The sequence below is a fragment of the Anabrus simplex genome, chromosome 4 (genome assembly GCF_040414725.1).
Source record: "Anabrus simplex isolate iqAnaSimp1 chromosome 4, ASM4041472v1, whole genome shotgun sequence".
NCBI classification, from domain to species: domain Eukaryota; kingdom Metazoa; phylum Arthropoda; class Insecta; order Orthoptera; family Tettigoniidae; genus Anabrus; species Anabrus simplex.
The window spans coordinates 20260583-20272769 of NC_090268.1; the positions used below are offsets into that span (position 1 = coordinate 20260583).

The 12187-nt window shown below is 35.8% G+C and overlaps 1 protein-coding gene across 1 annotated transcript in view; it reads left to right on the top strand.

The window, feature by feature from the left end:
- The window catches only part of LOC136872138 (protein rolling stone), a 131043-nt gene extending 122432 nt beyond the window's left edge, over window positions 1–8611 (top strand). The window contains exon 5 of the mRNA XM_067145982.2: window positions 7134–8611. Within this exon, the coding sequence (XP_067002083.2) occupies window positions 7134–7543 (410 nt within the window). The 3' untranslated portion in view covers window positions 7544–8611. The remainder of the gene's footprint in view (window positions 1–7133) is intronic.
- The last annotated feature ends 3576 nt before the right edge of the window (window positions 8612–12187 follow it).

Genomic DNA, 12187 nt, shown 5'->3' on the forward strand with positions numbered 1-12187 from the left:
AACAGTTTCAGGCACAAACTTAATTTTTAAAATTTATTTTAAAACATTCACCCCTTAGAGTATTCATTCCTCCATTACTGCTATACGTACAAAATTGAAATTTCACAGGTTGGTCGCTTTACATCCTAGATGATAAATAAGATAAGGTTTAAGACATTCAAATTCTTAGAAAATAATCATTCCCCCAAAACCGTTTGACATACGAACTGAGGGCGTATTTTACAGACTCAGCTACAGTGGACTCTACAAAATGTAAAACCTCAAATAACTTTCAGTTTAAAACCGTTGTGAAGCATGGGTATCTTGCTAGTAGTTCTATAAAAGAAAATCCACGAGGTTTTTACTTCATGACCCACTTACATGGGTTTTTCACCCATAGCACAGTGAGGTGTGGTACAGTAAAATAAATATTTACTTGTTAAAGAAGACGTACTTTAGGTTCACATTAGTAACTACTCTCTTCAAAATGTTTTATGCAGTTTTCAGCACGTACATTTGTTCAGGAGTGATAGGGTGGAGATGTTCTCTGGATAATTCCATTTGTCTTGCAGAAATGTTCAAATTCTACTGAAGTGAACTGGCTACTGTTTGTGATAAAATTAGGAAGTCTGAAATGTGCAAACAATCCCTCACAACCTCAGTAGGTGATAATCAGTCTTTCTCCAAACTGTATTATCAGGATTATAACAAACTAGCTGATATACCCGTGCTTCACAACAGGATTCTCAGAAAGACTGACCTTATGGCTTTCCTAACTGAAGTCAACATAGGTCATTACACAAATGTCAGTAGGAAAGTAGCAATTAAATGCAATATTATCATATAAAATACTCGATCAAATGAAAAACCGCACATTTTCTCATTTTAAACGAACAGTACTACATTGCCTATCTAACATGATATAGATGTTGATTCCCATGGAGAATCTGAAATATTTGTCCCGAATGAGTAAATTTATAATACCAATATAGATGGTCCGTTATTGGACATTATAAATTTTCCAGCTAACTCATTCCTGGTTGCCAGCGTTTCGTCCCCGTGTGCTAGGCTGGGCTCATCAGTTGGCACCTAGCACACCTACCAAGACGCTGGCTAGTGCATACCGTGCGGGCCACTGCGTAGGCTACTTGAAGCCACCTTGAAGACTTTGTCTCATCACTAAAAATTGATGCCTGCTTGGTCATCAGATGATATAGATCTTGATTGCTATGGAGAATCTGAAATATTTGTCCCGAATGAGTTAATTTATAATACCAATATAGATGGTCCGTTATTGGACATTATAAATTTTCCAGTTTCCGTTTACAAACATTAGTCCTAAAAACTTTTTCATTTAGTATATATCGACCAGTTTCCATGTCTGGAAAATAGAATAGGCCTATTTAGTGAATGGACGCAGTGCTGCACTAAAAACTTGTTCAACATAAAGGTTTGTCTGATGGCTCACACATTCAAGGAAATTGTCGTTTACAAATAAATTGATGAAAGACATAATTTCATTGCTGTTTTTTATGTCAACCTTTAATCCTACTCACCAGTGAAATTGATTGCAGGCGGGCAATAAGACGGATACATATCGGTTATTTGAATGTGCTGAATTTCACTTTGCCTAGAGTCTGGTGAATCATGATTGGAATTGCTTTCGCTATCACTGAAATCAGGGATCACCGTTCAGTAGTATGTCTTCAATTTCCTCACTTCGTATAATGTGTTTGTAACTCATGTTTTCGCAACACAATAACTCTCTTCACTACACACCCTCATAAGAATATCATGACATGGCGTAGGTCATGTTTACTCAAAGAAAAAAAGAAAGCATTGGCATGTACCATCTGTTCAGGTAATCAGGGTGAGGGACTGTTCATTTATATGCCATCTATGGTTTTCAAGACTGACTACGACTTTGTACGAATTTAGCGCTAAATTCGAAACAACGTTTAGATCGTGCAACCTTAAACGCCTTAACTCGGATCTGGTCCCGCACATAGGCTGCTCTTAAACACCTTAAGGATCTACAGGAGTGAATGTGTTCATTAATTAATAAAAATTGAAATTACATAATTGAGTAGTATAACGGGTTAAATATTTTTCAAAGTTACGTCATCAATGATATGTTGTAACATGTCAAGATAAGCCACAAAAAATCTGATTTTCTTACCATTGAAATTTGGAAAGTCTGGACTGTGGGCTGGAATGGGTTCATTCAGCCTCAGGAGACCAGCTGAGGAGCTGTTAAATGAGAGGCAGTGGACCCAGTCAAAAAAGCCAAGCAGAAATTGTCTTCACGCTGACTACATGGCCATCTGACTGGGCAGCAGTCCTTGTACCATGGGTTTGTGATGTTACATACTAAATACAAGGGAACCAAAAGAAGAAAGCCTCAACTATTTGAAAAGGCTTCATCTAACACCAGATAACAGCGTATTGAATAAAAAAGATGGTTTCTTAGATCCCTGGAAAATAACCAAATTGAGGAGTTTAATTTGATAAGTGGAGCGATCTCCCACAGAAAGGGAAAGTAGTTTCCTCCAGCCTCCAAGGATTATCTTGTAGTTAATGGCATGGTGCCTTGAAAATGACAGGCAACGTATGAGTTATTCCAGGCAGGACAATGTCGGCGCTGTCACAATGAGGTAGAAACTCTTGCTCCCGTCCCCAGTTACTGCTCACATGGAGAAGCTCTTCAAAATACTCGGCACAATAAAACACGATCTGCCATTGCTCAAGCATTAACGGAGTCAGGCTCTACAGTCTTCAAGGAGGTTCACAGTCCGATCAGATTCGAGACTTCCGAAACACAAGGAAGGGGAGTTAGGGATTGGAATAATTTACTAAGGGAGATGTTCAATAAATTTCCAATTTCTTTGCAATCATTTAAGAAAAGGCTAGGAAAACAGATAGTGAATCTGCCACCTGGGCGACTGCCCTAAATGCAGATCAGTAGTGATTGATTGATTGATTGATTGATTGATTGATTGATTGATTGATTGATTGATTGATTGATTGATTGATTGATTGATTGATTGATTGATTGATTGATTGATTGATTGATTGATTGATTGAACCCAATGAGGTACATGAGGGAAAGAACATATATGAACCAACAACCCCATTCTATCAACCAGAATACCGGCTGGATGATATTAAAGTCGTAGGTTTAATTGTTGGCACTAGAGGAACTATTCCTGTTTCTCATCCAGTTCTGCAAATCGTGTAACCTCAATGGCGTATTAATAAAAGAAATTGCAGCGACTGCCTTGAAATATTAAATCCAAATACTGAAGAACCATATCTCTCAAACTTTTTATGACAACATACAGTATGTCAAATGTGCTAATCAACTCGCAATTACTTTTAATATTCACATTGTCTTTTTGTTGTATACTTTGTTCTCAGGGCAATCTCCAGTTGGGGAAACTTGAACTACATAAATAAATAAAGATGTGAAATGGGTAATACTGTAAAGACTTGGAGGGCCCTGGGACCACTATGGTAGCTGTGAAGGCCCTTAATGAGCTCCGAAAAGCGGTGGTAAAAGGGGCTCTGGTTATGACGCAGCAAGTCGTTATGCACGTTAGGTACCGAAATTGATTTTTAAAAAAAGCTGTCGAAATTTAAATCTTATAGCAGTTCTATAGTATTCTTTGAAGTAATTCCACATACCCTACTATGTGAGTTGATTGTGTGTAAGCACAGAAGATATTCAGGGTAGAATTTTGTAAATAACATGAATTTATTAAGGATGAGCTGTGTGTTTAATAGAAAAAATGTTAATGTAAATTGTATCCCTTTCAGACCATGTACGCACAATTGTGCGGGTTCATATTTTGTGTCTGAACTTATTTGACATTTTCCTGGCACTAGACCAGACTGCAGTGATTGTGCGGGACACGTAGCATATACTTCAGTGTTTTTATTTAGCCCTTGGCCACCAGGGGGCAGGAAGAAGTTTAAAAATGCAGTTCATTGGCAAGATGATCGGAAGCAGTAAAGCCTAAAGTAAATATTTATTTATTGCATTCATATTAATCTAGAAGCTTCACTGAATATCAGAATGTAATCTATGAAGTGTGTAAATTGTTTAGCAAACGTAAGTTGTGAACTTATAACATTGTACGTAATATCATGAGATTTTGAATGTTGATATGCACAATTGTGCAGGTTAGGTTTACCTACAGGCAGTGCGTGCGGGAGTGCTGGGTGCTGCCACGAAAAACACTGAAAGCAGAATTCGTATTCTATGTGAGAAATGTAATGTATAAGATTTTAATTCTTTTAAATCGTTCCACACTGTACAATAGAACATCTGATCATGTACATGTGTATATTCACATGTGCTGAGCTGAAATTTTTCAATTTTTTTTTTTTCAAGTAGTGAATTAAGTCCTAACATGCACAGTTGTGTGGGTGCTTTTTCTCAGATGTTAATTTTCATTTTGTAGAATAAACTAAAATATATGTATTTAAGAGCAGTTTAGTAAGTTTTTGATGTATAAACAAAAATTCACACTGCCACTTTTCTTTCAGGTCTGAAAGGGGTATAAATTGGATGTAGGACTCATGCCAAAAATGCTTAATAAGAGGGTTACACAAGACAAGAAATTATACAGAAAAACTAAAGTTGATTAATTTGGGACTTACCTTAAATCACAATTCAGTTGCTGGATAAGTGAAGGGAGTAATGTGGATACATTTTGGGCTAAATTTAAAGGAAACATTTGGGAAGGAGAGAAGAGATATGTACCTGTTAAGAAGGGTAAAATGACCTCAGACCCTGTTTATTATACAAGGGAAATAGGAAAATTAAAAAGAAAATGTAGAATAGTAAACAGGAAAATAAAGGAGGTAGGGAGAATAGAGAAACTAGTAAACAGCTAATGAGGGAACTGAATAGAGTGAAAAGGAAGCAAAAGATAATTATATGAATGGCATACTTCAAGAGGGTAATCACCACAAAGGGAAATGAAAAAAGCTGTATTCATATATTAGGAATCAAAAAGTAAAAGAAATCCAAATTCCTATAATGGTGGGAGAAGGGGGTGAACACTATTAAACAGATACTGAGAAAGCAAATCTATTTAACAGGGAATTCAGAGATTCAGTAGAAGATTGTCAGGAGTTGGAAACAGTAACAGAAGATAGAGAGGGAGAGACACATAGGGAAACGAGAAGCTTCTCATTCACAAATGAAGATATTTTCAGAGAAATCCAACTCCTTCAGGAAGGAAAAGCAGCAGGAAGTGATCAAATTACTGGGGAGGTGTTGAAGACAATGAGGTGGTACATAGTGCCTTATTTAAAATTTCTCTTTGACTATGTCATAAATAATAGTGTAATACCAAAGGAATGGAAGGAATCTATAATAATACCAATTTATAAAGGAAAGGGTGATAAAAAGAAACCAGAGAACTACAGACCAATCAGCCTGACCAGTATAGTTTATAAAATACTGGAGAGTTTAATAGCAAAGTACATCAGAGGGATATGTGATGATAAAAATTGTTTCATGAGGAGCCAGTATGGATTTAGAAAGAAATTTTCTTGTGAGGCACAACTGGTGGGATTTCAGCAGGACATACCAGATCAGTTGGATTCAGGAGGCCAGTTAGAGTGCATAGCCATAGATCTCTCCAAAGCCTTTGATAGAGTGGGACATGGAATATTATTAAAGAAATTGGAGGGAATAGGATTGGGTGTAAGGGTTACACATTGGGTAAAAACATTTCTAAATTCAAGGGTTCAGAAAGTCAAAGTAGGAATTAACGTATCGCAGGAAGAGAAAGTTTGGAAGGGAATTGCACAGGGTAGTATAATCAGTCCGTTACTTAATATACGTAAATGATATAGGGAACAATATAACATCAAAAATAAAATTGTATGCAGATGACATAATTGTTTATAGTGGAATTAAGTAACATTGAGGATTGTTCAGAATTACAAAGGGACCTTGAGAGTATCCAACAATAGGTTGAAGAAAATAATAGGAAGGTTAATGGAGGCAAATCAACTGTTACAACATTTACAAACAGGAGCTTTAAAACTGAATTTGAATATACTTTGGATGAGGTAGTTATCCCAAAAGATGGCAAGTGCAAATACTTAGGTGTGAGATTTGAAAGTAATTTACACTGGAAGGGTCATGTTGATGACATTGTTGGGAAAGCATACAGATAGTTACATGTCATAATGAGGCTATTTAAAGGATGCAACAAAGAATTAAAAGAAAAAAGGATGCAAACAGTGTTTGGGATCTTCAGCAAGAATACCTAATAAAAGATAGTGTGCAGAGGAAAGCAGCAAGATTTGTAACAGGGGATTTCAGGAGAAAGAGTAGTGTATCAGAAATTTTAGAGGAACTTTGGTGGGAAACTTTAAGTAAAAGAAGGGAGAAAAATAGACTTACAGGATTATATGGAGCCTATACAGGAGAAGCATGGGAAGAAATCTGTGAGAGGCTTCAGTTGGAAAATAATTATATTGGCAGGACTGACCACAAATATAAAATTCGACCAGTGCAGGCTATTGTAAACAAAAAACGTGTAAAAAAATTAATTCCATCCCCTGGTCCACAGAGTTTGGACAGCCAAAGTAGGGGACTGCTTGTAGGGGTGAAGTACAGTGGGGACTTCGAGGGCCCTGGGACAGCTACGGTAGCTGTGAAGGCCCTTCAGGAACTCTAAAAAGTGGTGGTAAAAGGGGCTCTGGTTAAGACGCAGCAGGTCGTTATGCTACTTAGGTTCCAGAATGGGTAAAATAAGTAAGTAAATAAATGCAATGTAAATTTTAATCTTATACCAGTTGTATAGTATTAATTGAAGCAATTCTGCATACTGTATATGAGTTGACTATGTAAGTACAGGAGATATGATGGGTAGAGTTTTATAAACAATATAAATTTATTAAGGATGAGCTGTGTATTTAATAGAAAAAATGGTTAGCGCAAATTGTATAATATTGTATTCTAGGAAAATTTTCTTCTTGTTAATTTAAAATTTAGTGCTTGACAATAATATATTTTCGTGTATCATTTGCCACAGAGGTAGACATCTTATTTGCAAATAGAGATTTTGATTTGATTTTGATGTCGGTTCCCATTGAAATAGAATAATGAAATAAGTGCTCTTCTGTTGCAGAATTCCATACGCTGGATGCTTTGAATCTCCTGCTTCATGCCTTCAATACTGTGTTCATGCTGATTGATTTTGCTCTGGTGTCCCATCCATTTAGACTATTGCATTGTTACTGGCCTTTCCTGTTCACAGTGGCTTATCTTACCTTCAGTTTTATTTACTATCAGCTGGGAGGAACTGACAGGCATGATCGACCATATGTATATCCAATTTTAGACTGGAGGAAACCTAGGCAAACCCTTATAGTGTCTGTACTTGGACTGGCATTTGTTCTGGTAGTTCACTTGAGTGTGTGGTTCCTGTTCTTATTAAGGAGGTGGTTGTCACTTAGACTCAATAAAAAGCATGAAGAACCACTTCAGAATGGTACGGTCCCTCAGACAGCTATACCAATGGATACAGTTACATGTTAGTTCCAATGAGAGTGAAGACTGCGTTTGTTAGACATAAACTGTAAATAGTTGATTTGAAAAATTATCTTTCTCATAGTATGTTTCACAAAGTGTCTATAATGTTATCATCCCAATGTATTTATAAAAAATGGGAAAAATAATTTCTTTTTATAATTCTCACTAGCTATGGAGTGTTTTACTGTTGACTTCATAACACTTCCTTAATTATTTATTTACCAAAATGAAACTTATTTGCCTTAGCGTACACAGTGAAATCTCCAGGTAAAACTGTTTCAATTTCTCTTCCTGCCTATTTTCGATGGTGCTATCCTCATTGTTAATATTTTATCCAATAGTTCTCAGCAGTTGACCTCCAAACAGTACTAAATGGTATTATGATCTTTTGTATGCTGATTACTTTGCTTTCTTTTGAGACAAATTTATTTGCCACATTAAATAAAAAGTCTATTAATTGTAAGCCTATATTATGAAATTGAGATTCCAATAATAGAAGCGTAATTTTTTCTCTTCTTTTTTCTGGAAGGTGCATATTTTAAAATACTGGTATTTCTACAGTTGTTTGGATGAATTTGGATTAATAGCTATAAGAACAGTGTGTAATTCCAATTCATTAAAATATCTTACTCATCTGCTAGAAAGAGAATTGAACTGGAAATTTTGTACCTTCACCGTAATTTTTGAGAATATTTATTGATTAGCTATATAACAATATAATGTGTGGTGTTTTTATGTAGATCATTTTTGGATCTAGACTTTCATATAAGGAATATTCAATGAACATATTCTGAAGTTAGGATACTGAACAGCATAAATTTCTTTTCCAAAACCACTAGAACTCGAAAGAGAAAAGGAAAGAAAGAAAATTTTAAGATTTCCACGTGGGGCAAACGTAATGGAATGAGAATTATTAGGAGGCCTAATTTTCTTTGCACATGAGTAAGAATTATTTAAATGATCTAGTGTAAGTTATGTAATGTTTTCTAAGGCCAGTGTAACTTGAGCATAGAAACTTCAGTTGTATCCACATTGATCAACTGAAAGCATTGGAAAGTAGTAATTTAGACCAATTTCAAGCTATAATATTTATTTATTTTATTTATTTATTTATTATGCCTTTATAGGTGGCGAAGATCACAGATTAATGGTATGTTTGTTGTATAGAGCCAACTATTTCAATTTTAGGTCCCTTAATATAACATATAATTATAACTTTACGAGCATGCTTAAAACTTACACTATTTCATTGATGATGAACTCTGAAAATTTATATTAATGGACTTATAAAATATTCAAAATCATTAATTAAAAGATTGTTTAAAGTTAAGAATGAGCCTGAATATGGGTTAATTAATTCTTCCAACTATTTTCAGTGTTCTAAAAACTGATACTGTTAAACTTGGATAAAATATTCAAAGCAGATTTATAAAATGGGAAAAGCATTATAGTCCAAATAGTAAATGTTCTTCAGAGAAACAGAGAGGACGTGGTCATGTAGGTAGTGTGGGAGGTCTTATTAGTGCTCTCTCTCACTTCCCGGTTTGCTATCTCTTAACCAGCTTGTTGGAACATTGTGTTCAGCTGCTGTGTACAGAACTTAGCACGGTGTGTAGACGAAGACTGGGCAGCGAGAGGAGTGGGAGACGAGGCAGCCCCCTTCAACTGCCCCTCCCCACATACCCTGGACGTATTTGGTGTATAGGTGCTGTACCTTCCTGATATTTTGTCTAGGTATAGCATCAAACTCGTTTAAAAATTTTCAAAACCTCGTATTTTGGAGGAAGCTTAACAAATTGTGCATTTAAAGTCTATCATGGAGTTTTCTTCTAGGGAGCTGGCACCATAGATATTTAAAGCAGATCTGGTGATCATTAAAATTGGAGGTGGTAATCCCCATGTCTTGTTCAAGCAGTCCCATGTTTTACGCATGAAGCCTGAAGATCATCCTAAACTTCAGGGTTGTTATAACTTCTGAGCAAATTGCTAATTTTTGAAGCAGGTGTTACTCTGAGTCTGCACAGAATAAATATAAATTATAAGAAAATCTCGTGCATAAGGTCATGTATATGATTTAGAAAGAAGTGGCAGTCAAACATGACTTTATATTTGGCTTTGTTGAAAGTGTAATAATACTCTTGTTCTTTAGCTAAAAATTTCCATGTTTGACATTACAAATTGCAGGAAATTTTGTTGCTGCAGAACATCTCAATAGCTTTTATGATTTTCTTTAAATGTAAGAGTTCACATTTTGAGTGAACTTAAAATTTAGTGTGTTTGTACTTTGATTGGGAGCCTGTTCCTTAAAAGTACAATACCGAGATTTAATACAATGCTGAACAATAGCAGCATGTCATATAAATTAATTTTCTAAAATCCTTCACTTTTCAAGTGTTTTTCGTGTTTTTTGATAGACCTGCTTAAAAGTTGTCAAGGAATGTATGGCCTATCCTGGTCATGGTTGTCCCCTGAATTTGCATTACAAGGTTTCTTGTAGATCATGACAAATCACTAGTGTTCTTTTTTTTTTTTTTTTAATGAACCCTATTGCAGTGAAAATACTGCATATTAATGAGATTCTATAATAAATTTTAGATTACACACCCAATAATCAGAATAAATCTACCTTTAAATTTCTTACAAGGATGGATGGGCTGTTCCAGAATCCACATGTTATCTTCAGCTTCTACAATCTATAAAAAATTTGAAAGTACGGCACTTCCATAGTTAAAGTATAAATCCTCTTCTTTCTTGATAAATGTGATGTCATTTTCCTAGAATAGTCACTATTGACTCCTTCCTTTCAGCTCACAACAGAAATGGCTTCCGTCTAAAATCTTGTGCTCATAGTGGTTCTATTTGCAAGATTTTGAACTATTCATTTGTGATTTTCATTTTTGTATTTTTTCTTGTAGGTTGCAAAATGGTGTTACTTAAGGTCATTGCTTTTTAAGTGGTTACATTCTACAAATCTGATAGTAGTTGTCTGATTGTCTATCTAGTTACCATAACTTTGTCCTCCATAAAACTAGTGGTAAAGCATTGTTCCACTAGTATGCATAACAAATTTAACCCTTTCCCTCTGGTGTAGCAAGTGTGGTGGTGTGACTCTCTGGACGCAAGCAGCTGGTGGCTCACCGAGCCCCCCCCCCCCCTTTACGGGATACTTGTCTCGCTCCACTCTCTGTCCACAGTTGGCTCGTGATGTGAGGAGAGAACAGGCAGTTTAAAAGTACCATATTTTATTTTGTATGTAATGCATATTTGATGAAATTTTTATAACTATTTTTAACACTTTCCATCCCCCTCGCACAGAAGGGTTATGATACTTGTGTTAAAAACAGCTGAAAGAAAATTAACATGCTAGCATTGTCCATTCAATCCAGAATTAGCTGCGTTGAACTTGTTTCTTCGGGTTCTACTTTTTCCAATTTAGTTTTCTGCTTGGTGATTCAGGCACCTGATCTTCATCCTCACTATCTTCATATTCAGTGGAATCATTGAAGTAGACAGACCTTTCAGATGATGAAGCAGTAACTGTAGTAGAAAACATGCCTGAAATAGAAGCCGTGATTGAAGTCGTCATCTTCTTCAAATTCACTACCCTATAAGAGGGCAAGATCTTCCTCCACAGTATATCTTTCCTCTGGCGTCAGGCCTTTCTCAGTTTGCAAGCAATTGAAAGCTAGGGCAAAGTGAGTAGCATACCAGACAAATTACCTTTTTGTCCTCGAACTGGTTACTCCCGTAATCTGGTGTCATAGCCGTAACTATGGACTCCCAAATCAGCCACGAGATACCTGCAAGGTTGAACTTCCACAGCAGTCGTTCATAGTGAAACAGAAAACAGCTGAAATACATGAGACTTCTACAGCAGTCAACCAGAGTGAAAAGGTTAATGGTATGAATATTGCAAAATTTTCAATATATCATTTTTAAGAGTTGTAGCAGATTATTGTGCTCGGGCCATTTGAGATGTTGTCTATCAACTAATTTTTTCCAAAAACTGCAGAAAGAATAGCTAAAGTCTGGTATGGTGTCACTTCATTTTCTAGGCATTCAAATGCTGAGCATATTATGGTAAATATTAAACCAAATAACATTAATCTTTTCATTTCATGATGAAAGTAAACCATCTTAAAATATAGTATATATATTTTGTTAAGACTTCTGACTGCACTTACAGATGACCACATGAATCCAGAAGACAAAACAAATAGCATACTTATTTCCATCAAAAATAATTAAAACATAAAGAAATTAAACAGATACATGAAAACTGTATGAATAAATTATACTTGCAGAGAATTTGATGTTGCTGAAGGCTTGTTTTTCTGCTCATAATTAGATTTATAACTTGCACATCCTGATGACATAATAAATATTTTCAAGATTGCAAGATTATTTAAGAATGGGTGTGGTGAATTGAAAGAAATAATTTGAAACGGCTTATAAATCATTACATTTGTCCAGTATATTTTAAGGAGAAACGTAGCCTCCGTGGCTCAAGCTGCAGTGTGTCGGCCTCTCCCCACTGGGTTCCGTGGTTCAAATCGCGGTCACCTCATGCGAGATTTGTGCTGGACAAAGCAGAGGTGGGACAGTTTTTTCTCTGGGTACTCTGGTTTTCCCAGTCATCTTTCATTCCAG